The sequence below is a fragment of the Bison bison genome, unplaced genomic scaffold (assembly GCF_000754665.1).
Source record: "Bison bison bison isolate TAMUID 2011002044 unplaced genomic scaffold, Bison_UMD1.0 scf7180017864167, whole genome shotgun sequence".
Classification (NCBI taxonomy): domain Eukaryota; kingdom Metazoa; phylum Chordata; class Mammalia; order Artiodactyla; family Bovidae; genus Bison; species Bison bison.
This window is the reverse complement of record NW_011494739.1, coordinates 4,469,741-4,485,602: the sequence shown is the minus strand read 5'-3', so window position 1 is coordinate 4,485,602 and position 15,862 is coordinate 4,469,741. Positions and strand designations below refer to the sequence as shown.

Genomic DNA, 15,862 nt, shown 5'->3' with positions numbered 1-15,862 from the left:
GGGGGGGGGTGGGCTGCAAGGACAGCAAGAGTGGAATACTGTAAAAGCCAAGCAGAGATTTCAGCGGCTGCCAACTGCAGGACAGGAAGAGTTGGGAGTTTTGATCCTTAGGCCACATTTCAGAAGTAAAGACCGTGCCCCCCGAATAAGGATATGCCATGAGGCTAAATACTCCAATGGAACCATCCTAACAGAGTGTAAAACCAAACCTGAACAAGTTCAAGGGGATACTTAGCACTCCTTAGCAAAAGATAATATAAAATCCCCACAACAACATATCTTTTGCAGCAGTCAGTATACAACAATAATTAAAGAAAAACTACTACAATTGCAAAGAAATGTGATCCAAGGTCAAGAGAAAAAAAAAAGAGTAAACACCAATAGATCATGAGCTGATCCAGATGTTGGCACTAGTAGACATATGCTTTAAAAGCTGTTATAAAGGATTTAAAGAAAAGGAGTCATATTGAGTGAACAGATAAGCTTACAAAATATGAAAAAAAACACCAAATAAAGATTCTAGAATTAAAGACAGTATCTGAAGTGAAAAAAATATACAGGATGTGCTTAAAGGCAGTAGAAGGATCAACTGAACTTAAAGACAGATCAACAGAAATAATGTGATCCTAAGAATAGAGAGAAAAAGATGGAGAAACAGAGTGAAACAAAACCTAGGCCTCAGTCACCTGTTTGAATAATACTGAACAGTTTAACACACAGATAACTGGCATCCTACAGGCAGAGCAAGAGAATGGGGTAGACAAAATATTTAAAGAAATGATGGTTGAAAATGTCCCAAGCCATCGTATTTCTGATCCAAGCAACTCAGTCACCCCAGAGGATAACAAGCACCTAGTACACAACAGTGAACAGCGGGAAGACAAAAGACAGTGAGACCCCAGAGCATACAAAGACCTCTGGAGAGCACAGAGGACTCTGTCCCGTGCTCTCCTATGACCTACATGGGGAAAGAACCTAAAAGAGTGGATCTATGCATAGGTATAACTGATTCACTTTGCTGTAAAGCAGAAAATAACACAACATTATAAATCAACTACACTGCACCAAAAATTAATTTAAAAAAATAGAGATCTTAAAGCAGCCAAGTAATAAAAAGATGTGTTACATACAGAGGAACAATGCTAAGGATGATGACAAGCCACTCAGCACAAACCATGGAGGCCATAACACAGCAGAATACCATTTTCAAAATGCTAGAAGAAAAAAACCTGTACATTACACCTCCAGGACCTATTTATTGTATAACTGGAAGTAGGTACGTCTGACACCTTCACTGACTTCACCCATGTAATATACAGCATGGTGACTACAGCTAATAATACCATACTGTACATTTGGAAGTTGCTGAGTAAACCTTGAATGTTCTCATCCCAAGGAAAAAAAAATTTCTAACAATGTGTGGTGACTGGATGTTAACTAAAGTTATTATGTTACTACTTCACAATACCTTCCAATATCAAATCATTATGCTGTACAAAACAAAATACAAAAAGGGGGAAAATTCCAGAAATCTTTACCTAGCAAAAATATCCTTTAAAAGTGAGGATGCAATACAGATCTTTTCAGAGCAACAAAAACTGAGGGATCTGTTACCAGTAGCCCTGAGAATAACATGAAATGCTGAAACAGTTCTTTAGGCAGAAGGGAAATGACATCAGATGAAAAGTCAACTCTAGAAAGGAATGAAAGGACATGGAAACAGGTAATATGTATGTCAATAAAATGAAATGAGTTTTGCACTTCCTTTTTTCCCCTACCCTGAATAATTACTCAATCTCAGAGTCACTGTTAGGTGGGCCAAGCAGGGAGGTACATGTGGCCAAGGGGTGGGTTGGCCCAGCCTCATGGAGCCAGCATGAGGGCATCAACAGCTCAATGTTACACTCTTTTATACCAAGCAATCAGTTGTCTTTTAATGACACTAGAGAGATAACAGTTGGTTGTCTCTTAATGCCTTTATTTACAGTAAAATAGCCATCATTAAAAAACACTGAAACAGTCTCTAATTTAGAGAAAAGTTACAAATACAGAATTTACTTATCCTGAGCCATTTGAGAGTAAGTTGCCTCATTACCTCTGAACATTAGTGGACATTTCCTACAAACAAGATTATCTTTCCTACAAACATAAGCAGAATAAGATAATCAAAACTGTGAAATTAACACCAACACATTACTACCATCTAGTCCTCAGAGCCCATTTGAGTTTTATCAGTTGTTTTAATAATATCCTTTGTGGTTCAAAACACATGCTGTATTTAGTTGTCATGACTCTTGAGTCTCCTTCAGTCTGGGTCCGCTTTTCAGTCTTTCCTTGACTTTTTAAACTTTGAGACTTTTGAGGATTATACACCTGTCATTCTGAGAACAGTTTCTCAATCTGGATTTGTCTAATGTTTACACATGATATGATTATACAGTAATAATGATTAATGTAAATTAAATTCAATTAATAGGATTCTGGTGTTACAATAAAGTATGTTCATTTTTTTACTTTTGATACTCCTTCAAGACTGGAGCTTAATTCCGTACCCTGTGAGTTTGGAATGGGCTTATTAGTAACTTCCTTCCAAGGGGTCATAAAACTACCTCAGATTCTTCTTTGCTCTCTACTGGGTCACTTGCCTGGGGAAAGTTAGCTGCCCTGCTGTGAAGACACTCATGCAGCCCACTGGAGAGGCCCACATGGTGAAGATCTCAGAAACTGAGGCCTCCAGCCAACAAGCTATGTGAGTGCACCATCTTGGAAGCAGATTCTGAACCCCAGGCCAAGCTTTCAAATGACTGAAGCTCTGATTTGACTGGGACATCTTGACTGCAACACCACAAAAGGCCCTGAGTCAGAACCATGCCAGATAAGCCACTCTGATTCCTGATCCACAGAAAATGTGGATTAAAGTTTGTTGTTTCAAGTGGCTAAGTATTGGGATAATCTAAGTATTGGGATAATTAGTTACTTAGCAATTGATAATGAGCACAGTTATCCACCACATTCACAGAAAAATGGTGGTAAGAAGCCATAATATCATCTAAAAAGATGCAGAAAAGTATTAAGACAAAATTCAAGACCCATTCTTGATTTAAAAACAAACAAACAAACTTTCAGCAAACCAGAAAAAGAAGAAAGTTTTCTTATCTTAACAATGAGCACCCTACAGTGGACATCATACTTAAGGGTATAATGTCAAACGCTTTCTCACTAAGACTGGGAAAAGGCAAGGATATTGCTCACTAGTTTTACTGAACATGGTAGGAGGTTCTAGACAATGCAGCATGGTATTGAAAAAATTAAAAGGAAAAGAAGTCAAACTGACTTTATTCTCAGACAACATAATCATGGATGTAAAAAACTGTAAGGACTCTACAAAACAGTTATCAGAAAAAAGTGAATTTAACAATATTAAAGTATACAAGGTAAACATGTGAAATTCAATGGTGTTTCTACAAAAAACTGCAGATAAAAATACTACAATTCCATTTACAGTAGTTTAAAAAACATTAATACTGAGGCAAGATTTTTCAACAAGAACATTTTTTTTTAAGACTCCTGCATTGAATACAAAATGATGCAGAGACAAACTAAAGGAGACCTAAGTAAATGGAGAAAGACACCATGTTCATGGATCAGAAGACTCAATATTATGATTTATTAAGATGCCAAGGCTACTCAATGGGGATAGAAAGGCTTTCAACAAATGATGCTGGGACAACTGGATAATTACATCAGAAAATAATGAATCTTACCTCTACTTCAGAGAATACAGAAAAATTAATCTGAGATGGATCAAAGAACTGAAAGTAAAGCTAAAACTATGATGAAACAGGAGAACATCTTTGAGAACTTACGGCGAGCAGTGCTTGTTTAGAGGACCAAAAAAAGCATGAACCCAGGAAGACCAACTGACAATATGGACTTCGTTAAAATTAAAACTCCTCATTAGGAGACATCATTAAGAAAATGAAGACAAGCCATGGAATGCAAGAAAATATTCGCAATAAATATATCTGACAAGAGTTCTATTTGTAACATGTAAAGAATTTTTACACGTCTGTAAGAAATAAGGCAAAAACTAAGAAAAAATGGGCAAAAGACTTGAGTAGTGACTTCATAGTGAATGACAAAGAAACACATGCAAAGGTGCTTAATATTACTAGTCATCTGGGAAATGCAGATTAAAGTACAATGAGAGACCACTTTATATCCACCAGAAAAACTGAAGTTAAAAAGACAAGTACTGGTGCGGATGCAGGGCAACTGGACTTCTATACACTGCAGGTGGGAGGGTAAAATGATACAACCAAGTTGGCAAATTCATACTAAGTTATATAAATGCACCTTTCCTATGAACTAGAAATTCTATTCCCAGTTATTTACCCAAAGGAAATGAAAACCTATGACTATAAAGAGAGTTGTAGAAGAATGATCACAGTATCTTTATTCATAATAGCCCCAAACTGGAAACAACCTGGACGTCCATAACCAGGAGAATGGGTAAACAAACAGTTACCTGTTCACATAGAAGAGTATCAGTCACCAATTAAAAAAAAGATTATGATATATACAACAATATGGCTGAATCTCTGAAACATTGTTTTATGGGGAAGAAATAGGACACCAAAGAGTGCTTTCTGTATTATTTCATTTACATGAAATTCAAGAACAGGCAAATTAATCCACAGTGACTGAAGTCAGCACAGTTGCCACTTATGGGGAGTGGGACTCACAGAAACAAACTTCTGAGATGATGGAAATGTCTGGATCTTGATTAGGGGTAGTTACATGGAATATATATAATATTATCAAATTCAAATCATAAGCTGCTTACAAGAAACCCACCTTAAGTAAAAGATACAGAAAGGTTAAAAAACAAAAAGAGACAAAATGCGCCACGCAAATACTGACCACAGGAAATACTGCTGTTATATTAACAGCCACAATTAGACCTCAAGGCAAAGTGCATTGCCAGAGCTAAAGAGGACAGTTCAGATGGCAGAAGGTTTGTATTGTAGTAAGATGTAGGATTCTAGATTTGTTAAGTACTTAATGCAGCTGCAAAACAGATAAAGTATGCCATCTTTTCAAACACATATGAAACACTTACCAAAATCAACATATGCCAGGCAAATTGCAAATTATATCAGTAATAAAGGATTTAAATATGTTCGCTAATTTCAATGTAATTACGCAGTAATCACTAAAAATATTAACTAGAAAATTTCCCTATATTTGGAATTCAACAAACACATCTAAATGATGTTTGGATCAAAGATGAAATCATAATAGAAACTTGAAAATATTCTGAAATGAATGATTGAAATTATATTTTATAAAAACTAGTCTGATCTGGTAAAAGCCATGACTAAAGTTTTAAAATAAGGAATACAACTGAAAATAAGGAGTGAAAATCAATTATATAACTATCTATCTCAAGAAGTTAGAAAAAATTAGCATGTTGAACAGGACAGAAACTCTAAAAAATAGGCGCATGGATGGATTAATGAAATAAAGAAGAAAGATTGCAGAGTTCATCAAAGGCAAAACCAGTATCAGAAATGTAAAAGGGGTATGTGTAAAATGTAAACAGAATAAAGTGTTAACATCTTTTTGCCAATAAATTGAGGGAAGTATATGAAAATAATCAAAATCCTTAAACAAACAAACCACAATCTATCAAAATCAATGCAAGAAATGGAAAACCTGAAAATGAACAATCTTACAACTGTGAACGAAATTGACTTCTTAAACCCTATCACACAGGGACAACTCAAAGCCCACATGCATTTTGCTAATCATTTAAAAAAGTCATAGCAGCCTTTTTTTTTTTACAAACTCTTCCATAAAAGAGCTTCTCAACTATTAATAGTTTCATCTGGGAAGCAAAACTTTCATACCAAACCTGACATGTACATTACAGAAAGGGATACTTCATGACAATCTTACTCATAAACATACATGGAAGTTCTAAAAAAGAGTAAACTAAAGCCAGTGATATGCAAAAAGAATAATATATCACAATGTAAGTGGATTTATTCCATGAAAATTCAACAATTTACCACATTAATAGCATAAAAGAATATACAACCAAGGCAATCGAATAAAAATCTCCATCCACACTTCACACTTAAAAAAAACAAAAACAAAAAACTCCAGCATATGATAAAAAAAGACACTCTGTAATATGCTAAGGTGTGTGTACAAAAACCCTACAGCAAACATATTTAGTGGCATAATAGCGAAAGCTTTCCTGCTAAGATTAGAATATCCAGCATGATCATTTCTATTCAAAACTGAACTAGAGATCCTACTCAACTCAATAAAAGATACAACAAGTTTAAGGATTAGAAATAAAGATTTCAAAGCAATACCATTTAGCACAAGAACAGCAGAAAACTACATTGAAACATCAAACCAGCTGGATAAAATCTGACGAAAGATGTACCAGTCCACTAAACAGAAAAGCAGAAAAAATGCTCAGGAAAAATAAAAAAAAAGCCTAACAAATGGAAAAATACATTTCTATATTCACATATTAGAGATGCAATATCATATAGATGTCATTTCTCTCCAAACCAATCTATAAATTCAATGAAACGTCAATCAAAAACACAACAGGAATTAGTGTCTTGGTATGAAAAAAGAGAACGCTAATGTTCACATGGAAATGTAACAGGCCAAGAATAGCCAAGAAGTTATTGAAGAATAACACAGAAGTACTCATGCCACTGGACAGAGAGACTTATTACACAGATAGAGGAATTAAACTGTGACACTGGCACAGGGCCAAAAAAAAAGGACTACTAGTTTCTTTCAAAGATCACTGACTAAGGCAAAAAAACCCCAAAAAACAAAAAAACAACTGTACTATGGATTTTATAAGATGCAGAAGCAAAATATATGACAATAATAACACTACGGATAAGCAAGGAGAAATGAAAGCATACTCCTGTAAGGTTCTTATACTATATGTAAAACTGTCTATTATTTGAAGAAAGAATGATAAAGAAGTATATTGTAAATCAAAGCACAACCACTAAAACAACAGAATAGGTACAGCTAAAAAGCCAGTAGCAGAGATAAAATGGAACCATTAATATAAGGGGTGAGTAGAAAAATACAGCAAGACGGTAGATTTAAGCCAAACAATATTGATAGCTATAAAAAATAAAAATGGTCTAAACCAGTCCTGTACAACAGAGCCTTCTACAAGGAGAACTTGAATGGTAGCTAGTGTGACGAAGGAACTCAAGTTAAAATTTTAACTTAAGTTCAGATAGCCACATGCAGCTACCTACAACTGTATTAGACAGCTGGTGCAACTACTCCAATTAAAACACGAGACCCATAATGCTGTCTGTCTGCAAAAACTCACTTTAGATATAAAGATAGAAATAGGTTAAATGTAAGTGGATGGGAAAAGATATGCAAACACTAATCAACATGGAGCTGAAGAGCATGTATTCATATAAGAGCGAGAAAAATTCAGAATCAGGACTGTTACCAGGGAAAAAGAGGGACATTTCATGGTAGCAAAAGGGTCACGCTATCAAGAATAAAAACAATAAAATGTATTAATAGATATGTTCAATAGTAAGAGCTTCAAAACATATCAACCAAAATTGATTAAACTAAAAACAGAACTAGACAAGTCTTCAATCAGGGTTGGATTTCAAACACTCTTTTCACTGCAAATGAGGGGGAAAAAATCAGTTAAGTATACAGAAGAAAGGAACAGTGCTATTAGTCAAGCTGATTGTTTAACATTTATAGAACACATTTACAGCAGCAGAACATATTCTTTTCTGCTAAACATGGAACATTCATGAAGACCACATGCTAGGCCATAAAATAAGCATTAAATGTAAAAAGGTCTGAAATATTCAATGAGTTATATCCTCTGATCCAATGGATTTAAACCACAAATCATAGTAGTTGAAAATTTGTGGAAAATCCCCAGATAATTGGAAGTTAGAAAACATACTTCCAAACAACTAATAACTCACAAGGGAAAGAAATACTTTGAACTAAATGAAAATGAAAATACAATCATCAAAATCTCTGGTATTTCACCCAAACCAGTACTTACAAATTTATAGTTCTAATTGCATACATGTAAAAAAGCCTTAAAAGTCAATATTCTAAACTTTCACTTTAAAAAACTAAAAAGGAAGAAATTAAGTCCAAATAAAAGGAAGGAAAAAAATGAAGATAAAAGCAAAAATCAATGAAAAAGAAAAGTGGGGAAAAACAGTGAAACATTAATAAAATAAAAAACTGGTTCTTTGAGAAGACCATTAAAATAGCTAGACAGATTCTAATGACATTAAAATGATAGTAGAGGAATATTATGAACAACTTTATGCCAATAAATTAAAAGACCAAAACAATGGACAAATTCTTTGCAATACACAAAGTATTCATACCAAAGCTTACTCAGGAAGAAATGAATAGGCGTATAACTATTAAAGGAACTGAAATGGTAGCTAAATTTTGCTGACACAACTCCTTGCTCAGATGGCTTCACTCGTGAATTAAACCAAACCTTTAAGGAAGAAATAATACCAATTTTACACGGAATCTTCCAAAAAACAGAAGATGAAAAAATACTTCCCAACTTATTTTATGAGGTCCTGATACCAAAACTAGAGAAAGGTATTATTACAGAAAACTACAGATCAATATCGGTCATGAACATGGAGGCAAAAACTTTTAGCAAAAATGTTAGTAAATCCAATTCAGTAGTGTATTAAAAAAATACATAATAACCAAGTGAAATTTATCTGAGGAATGAAACAGCACTTTGTTATTTTAGTATTGATTGTTATAATTCACTATTTTAAGACTGAAAATGATAGTGTTAAGAACAGTTCAAAAAATAAAAAACCCACCTGGCAAAATTCACACAATCCTTGATAAAAAAAAAATTCTCATGTATTTAGGGATAGAAGAGAATATTCTCAACCTGATAGTGGGCACCTATAAAAAAAACCTAAGAGCCTAGACATCCAGCTTAATGGAAACGACCAAATACTTTCCCCTCAAGACTAGGATGGAGAAGGCAATGGCACCCCACTCCAGTACTGGAAGTGGAAAATCCCATGGACGGAGGAGCCTGGTGGGTGCAGTCCATGGGGTTGCGAAGAGTAGGACACGACTGAGCGACTTCATTTTCACTTTTCACTTTCATGCATTGGAGAAGGAAATGGCAACCCACTCCAGTGTTCTTGCCTGGAGAATCCCAGGGACGGGGGAGCCTGGTAGGCTGCCGTCTATGGGGTTGCACAGAGTCGGACACTACAGGAGCGACTTACCAGCAGCAAGACTAGGAATGAGGGAAGGATTTTGACTGTTACCACTTATCTTAAGTACTGGAGGTCTTAGCTCACGTGACAGGCCAAGTAAAAGAAATAAAAGGCATGTAGATTGGAAAGAAGGAAAGAAAACTGCCTGTTACAGATGACATGATGGTACACCTAAGAAAATCTCAAGGAATCTATTAGAAAGATGTCTGAACTAATTGAATTTAGCCAAGTCACATGACACAAGGTCAACTTTATGTTTGCACGTGAAGAACAAACAACTGAAACTTTAAATTCCATATAATCTGTAGAGACAGAAAGCTTATCAGTGGTTGCCTGGAGCCTGTGGTAGGGATTGGGATAAATACAGGTTGGGGCAAAAGGGGACAGGCTGGAGTGATGGAAGCGTTCTACATCTGGACTGTAGTGATGAGCTCACGGATGTGTACATACAAGTACACGTGTGCTGCGTGCTAAGTTGCTTCAGTCGTGTCCAACTCTGTGACCCCATGGACTGTAGCCAGCCAGGCTCCTCTGTCCATGGGATTCTCCAGGCAAAAATACTGGAGTGGGTTGCCATTTCCTTCCCCAATTTGTCAGAATTCATCAAAATGTTCACTAAAAATGGGTGCATTTTATTGTATGTAAACTATACTTTAGTGAGTCAATTAAAAACACAGATCGGGTCTTACCTGGTGGCTCAGCAGCTAAGACTCTGAGAGCCAATGCAGGAGATAAGAGTTCAATCCCTGGTCAGGGAAGCGCCCACATGCCGCCCAGCAACTAAGCCCGTGTACCACAGCTACTGAGCCTGTGCTCTACAGCCAGGGAACTGCAACTCATGAGCCCAGGTTCTGCAACTACTGAAGCCCGCACACCCCAGAGCCTGTGCTCCACAACAATAGAAGCCACTGCAACGAGAGCCTGTGCATCGCAACTGGAATAGTCGTCCTTGCCTGCTGGAACTAGAGAAATGCCCAGGCGGCAACGAAGATCCAGCACAGTCAGAAATGAAAACAAATAAACAAATAAAATTATAAAAAAACTAAAACACAGATCAATGGGATACAATAAAAAAAATCCATAAAAAGTGCACTATAAATACAGATGATCAATTTTTGACAATCACAGCTCTCAGTACACAACAGTGAATTATGGATAATCTTAAAAAAAAAATGAGATGTAAATCTTTGCTGGAATTAAAAAAAAAAGACAATCCCCCACAACTTAATTTTACTTCTCATACAGAAATTAATTCTAGGTAAAAATTAAATCTAAATCTGAGAAGCAAAACAAAATTTCTATAGGATAACAGGAGTGTATTTTCATGACTTTGGTAAATCAAAGTTTATTAAAAGGACATAAAAAGCACTAACATAATATCTTTCATTGAAAGACTGATCAAATGGATATATTAAAAGTAACAACCCTTCATTAAAAGATTCAGAGAGTGAAAAGGATAGTCACAGAGTGCGAGAAAGTATCTGCAATAGTCAGATGCAACAAATGACTACAGAATCTATAATATCCAGAATACATACATCACACCTGTAAGTCAATGAGAATATGACTAACAACTCAATAGAAAAATGAACAAGATTCTCAAACAGGCAACGTATCCAGATGACCAATAAAGATATGAAAATGTGTTCAGTAGCTGTAGTCATATGGGAAACAGGAATTAAAACCAGAATAAGGCAGTACCACCAATCCTCCAACACAGCTAAAATTTGAGACTGATGACATCTAATGTTGTAGGGGATATGAAGCAACCAGAACTCCCAAACACTGCTGGCAGGAACATTAACTGACACAATACTTCAGAAGACATCTACTAGAGTTAAGATACATATTCCTTCTGAGCCAGGAATTTCCCTGCCAATTCCCAAACCCTGACTAGAAACAACCACAATTCCAACAGTAGAATAAACTGTGGTGTATTTATCCAATGGGATACTTACTGTACAGAGATGAAAAAGAATAAACCATCATTACATGAAATGACATAGATGAACCTCACAAAGTATGAATCGAATAAGCAGATACAAAACAATATCTACCAATTCCATTTAAATACAGTTTAAAAAAACTATAGTGTTAGAAGTTTATCAAAAAATATCAGTTGTTAAGAAATAACATATGCTTACCATATGAAAGTACCATTCTAAGTAATTTTTACATATTTTAACTTGATTTTCACAACTCTGTAATTAGAGGCAACTAATTATCCCAAATGTGCAAATTTAGTCACAAAGAGGTTAAATACTTTGCTCAAGGCCACAGAGCAACTACGTGTTAGACCTGGGATGTGAAGGCAGCTAGACTGGCTGGAGACCTTGCAGTCTAAACGCTACATTGCCGCTCAGTGGTAGAGCTTTAATGGAAACACAGAGGAGGAGGGCAAATGAAGCAGGGAGAGGTAAGAGAAGCGGGATTACTAAGTTCCCATCTCCCAAGAAAACAAGCACTAGATAATGCCTCAAATTGGGGGATGGGGTGGGGGAGAAGAGAAGGGATCAAGAATTAGCAGTACATGCGTGTTAACGAAAAAATCTGGAGGACAGATCAGAAAAAAACAGCTAAAACCATCACAAAAGTAGATACCTCTAGGGAGTGAGTCAGAGTGGACCAGGGAACTGTTAATACTTAACTATTAAGAAAAAATACTTAGCTATTACAGAAAAAAACCACACACACATTGCTTTGGTAAAAGTAATTTTGAAAGGTTTTAATAAGATCTAAATATTTTAAAAACACTATCATGTATTGAGCCCCAGTGTCCCTGGCACTTAGCTGAACATTTGAAAAGGAGTATCTCATATGGAGTTGGTGCCAGTTATTACTACGATTTTGCTGATGGGGAAACAGATTCAGAGTTAACCAGCTGGCAGGTGGCAGTGTCCATGTCTGGACCACCACCAGGGAAGATGAAGGTCTAGAAGTCAACAAAGCAGCAGGGATGAAAGGATATTCAGGAGTCCTGGACAGAAGCAAGTGACTCATGTTGGCTTCAGGGAGAAGGGACAGTAGGAGGGGGATCTGGAATGGATGCCCAGGATTCTGGCTTGAGTACCTGAGGACACGTTGGTCCTTTTCTCTACCACAAGGTCCATGGAAAGAGGAGCAGAGGGCCAGGCCTCTGATAGGGAGCTCCTGAGCTTAGTCACAGATATGCAGAGCTCCAATGTTTGGGAAAGGCACAGAGGAGTCAGGCAGGATGCATGAGGAAGACCTATGGGTGTGAACTCAGCAGAGGAGGGGCAGGCAGAAGACTGAAGAGCATGCAAAGACACAGGGAGAGAAAGAACACCCGTGGCCTGGGCCCGCAGCCTGTCCAGCCTCTGGGCCACCCGTTCAACACGCCCTGTCCCCCATGCGACTCACTGCCCTAAACATCGCCAATAGCTCCCTTTCACTCTGCAAAAACTTTTGTCTCTAGACTATCTTCTGAAATATAATCTACTCATTTATCAATATTGAGATGTCAGGGCTTCTAAGTGCCTCATATTTTCACCGTGAGGTACCTTGGGAACTGGCAGAGCCCTGGGCCAGGGTCAGGCCCTGGCTATATGCTCTCACCAGGCCTCCACATTCCTCCTTCGGAGCACAGAAAATGGCCAAAGAACTCATTTTCTGTGCTTTGGTTACACAGTATGTCTCTCTCCGTCTTGGAAGGTACCTGAGGGCAGGAGGGGCTTTTCAACTTTTCCTGAAAAGCTCTAAATAATACTCTGGGCTTTGTGGGCCATGGGGTCTCAGTCACAGCTATACAACTCTGCCCTTGAGCCGGAAAGCAGTGGAGACCACATATAAATGAACAGGTATGCTGTGTTTCGGTAAGGCTTTATCTTTGAATTGAGAGGTGGACCAAAAGGCCATGGTCTGCTGAGCCCTGCTCCGAATCACCAGCACCCAGGCTAGCATCTGGCATACAGCCGGCACTGGATGAGCAATAATGAAAGGAAACAGCCCTTGGCTTTGTCAGTGAGACGGAAGCAGGTCCTGAGGGAAGGTGATTTCAGCAGAGCAGGGGGGTGGGATGGTTGGCAGAAGGCTGAAGAAGCAGTAAGCTCTTGTTCCAGAGCCCCCAGTTTGCCCAGCAGGCCTGGGGAATGGCCCTGTCTAAGGGGAGCAGGGCTGGGGAAGGAGTCGGGGGTTGCTCCCGAGCTCAGGCATCTGTGGGGCTGATTGTGAAGGAGGAACACATGTGCCAAGGATAGAGAAACGGGAGGGTGGAGGAGATGACGGGAAAGCCTCAAATCGCTCTTTCTGTGAGACATTCACCCAGACTAAATGGGGAAGACAGCTGGGCTTAGGGACTGGGTGCGCGGCCAAACAGGGAGGCCTGGCCGCCCAGGACAGGGCCACAGACCTCCTTGTCAGCCCCCCTCTTCCCTGGCGAGGCGGCACCTCTAACCAAGCTGGCGGTGGGGCTTGAGGCGCTGACTAGTGTGAGGAGTGTCGCTCCCTGAGGCAGCAGCAGGGCCTACTGGCACTTCCTGTCCCTTCACTTTCCCACGCAGGTAGTGACAGGCAGGCCTAGAGGAGGATGAGTTCACACATCAAACTTGCAGACACGCCCAGTCCTTTCCTGAAGAACATTCAAAGTCACTCGACCTTCAGAGAGTCAGTGGTGGTTTCATCTTAACGCCTTCAAATGTGGACGTGCACGCTGTGAATTATGTCCCCATTAGGCAGAACAGAATTTTGCTTTAAGTGGAAACAACCAATTGGGTGAGGCTTTGCATAGCAGCTACCTAGTTTTATAAGCTTAACAAGAGTATTAAAAGACACAAAACACAACTTCTTACAGAGGAAGTGTTAACAGTACGAAGTTTAAACAGCCTGAAAAATTTAGAGTCAAAAACCTATAGCCAGTCAGTTTCACTTTTCCTATGAACCAGGTACCTCCAAAAGGCTTACATTTTGATATTACTCTGTTAATTCATCACAGCTACTGGAATGTGCAGCCATAGTGCTGAAATGTGTAAGAAGGGTTCAGACTTCAAACTATTTTTCAGGAAGAGCTAAAGCCATCTAAAGTATCTTTTAGTTGACATGCCAGAGGAAAAAAGCATTAAGATCTATTTCTTCTGCCTTATTTCAAGGTGAAATCTGCTGTTCCTATTCACAGATTGAAGGCTCTATGTATATTCTAATAAGTAAAACTTTAATTCCATACTTTCACTCTCAAGTTCTCACTCCTCACAAGTTAAAAGATGATTTTCCTAAAACACATCAATCCTTGCTCCACTGTTTCAAGTTCTTCTCGAGATGATGGTAATCACTGTCTCCAAATTCACTAGCTTTTAGAATGGGGATGCCTACCCTTGTAACACACCTTTGTTTGAAAGGACTTTTCAGTACACCTTTAGATGCATTTTCAGTAAACATAACCTCTTACCCTATTGTTGGGTTGATGTTCGGATCAAAACTGTCTTCCACGAACCGCCACACAATGCTTGATTTACCCACACCTGTATCCTGAAATACAACGAGAGAGGTGAAGAAGAAAAAGTTACTTGCTGGCACATACCAAAAACTGCCTTGTGCCCCAAGTTCAGGATTTTGGAAAAATCATCCTGGATAGGTGAATTTTAAAGAAACGCAAAGGAGGTTTTCATAAAAATTCAGCGGAGTAATGATAAGATTTCAAAATGTATTGTAGGAGAGGATATCTAAGTTTACAAAAGATGTGAGGATCTTCTGAAAGACCCCAAGTTTCTGCGTAGTGTGCAAAGTGACAAACTCAATTGATCTCTAACAAGTCTACGTTAAGAATGAACTCTTGAACTACTTCTGAGTAATTCCTGATACATCCCAGCCCCACCCAATATGGGAAGGGGTAAGACTAAGTTATTGAAATCTTTCTCAGTCTTTAAAGCGGCAACTCTGGTAAGAGAGCATCAACTTCAGAAAGTATGCTCTGAAATCGCAAAGTTGCCTTGACAAGTTAGGCAGCTGAAGCTTCAAACCAGTTTTGGGGGCTTTTTGATTTGAATGTCCCACTCCCACCCCAGGAAGGTAAATCTGCGTTAAGTATCAGGGATATTCCACAAGTTCAAAAACACCAAGCAGACAGGAAAGCAGACTAATGCTGCTTGTAAAACAAAAGACCTGTTACTAGTCTTACTTTGCAAGCCTTGGCCAACTCCTAACTAGTACCTAGGAAAACTATTTAAGACTGCTCTTAACCCCAAAGCAATGGAAGGGCAGGGAGGACTCTTTACCCTTTGGGGGGCAGGAAGAGTCCCTGGGCACCAGGGAGGGGCAAGGGTGAACCCTACCGACAGCAAAATCCTTCAGGAGGGTGCGGCCAGGTGGGCGGGATGGCCCAGGGGGCAGAAGCGAGGCTCCGGACAGGTAGGCGGTGTCCCGCACCCAGTCTGGGGCAAGGGGCGGAGGGGACGTGGGCACGCCCTGGTCTGCGGCCCGCCCGGCCTCCCGCGGCCCTCCCGGTCGGCTCGCCGCCACTCACCCCCAGCAGACACACTTTGAGCTCCCTCAGCGCCATGGCCTGGGAGCCAGGGGCGCGGGCCCGCCGC

At 38.9% G+C, this 15,862-nt stretch overlaps 1 protein-coding gene across 1 annotated transcript in view; it reads right to left on the bottom strand.

Annotated features, from left to right (window-relative positions):
• RAB22A (RAB22A, member RAS oncogene family) overlaps nt 1–15,856 on the bottom strand; it is a 47,270-nt gene extending 31,414 nt beyond the window's left edge. The window contains exons 1-2 of the mRNA XM_010841827.1: nt 15,796–15,856; nt 14,722–14,801 (exon numbers count right to left, since the gene is read on the bottom strand). Of these exons, the coding sequence (XP_010840129.1) occupies nt 14,722–14,801; nt 15,796–15,831 (116 nt within the window). The 5' untranslated portion in view covers nt 15,832–15,856. The remainder of the gene's footprint in view (nt 1–14,721; nt 14,802–15,795) is intronic.
• Between the last annotated feature and the right edge of the window lie 6 nt (nt 15,857–15,862).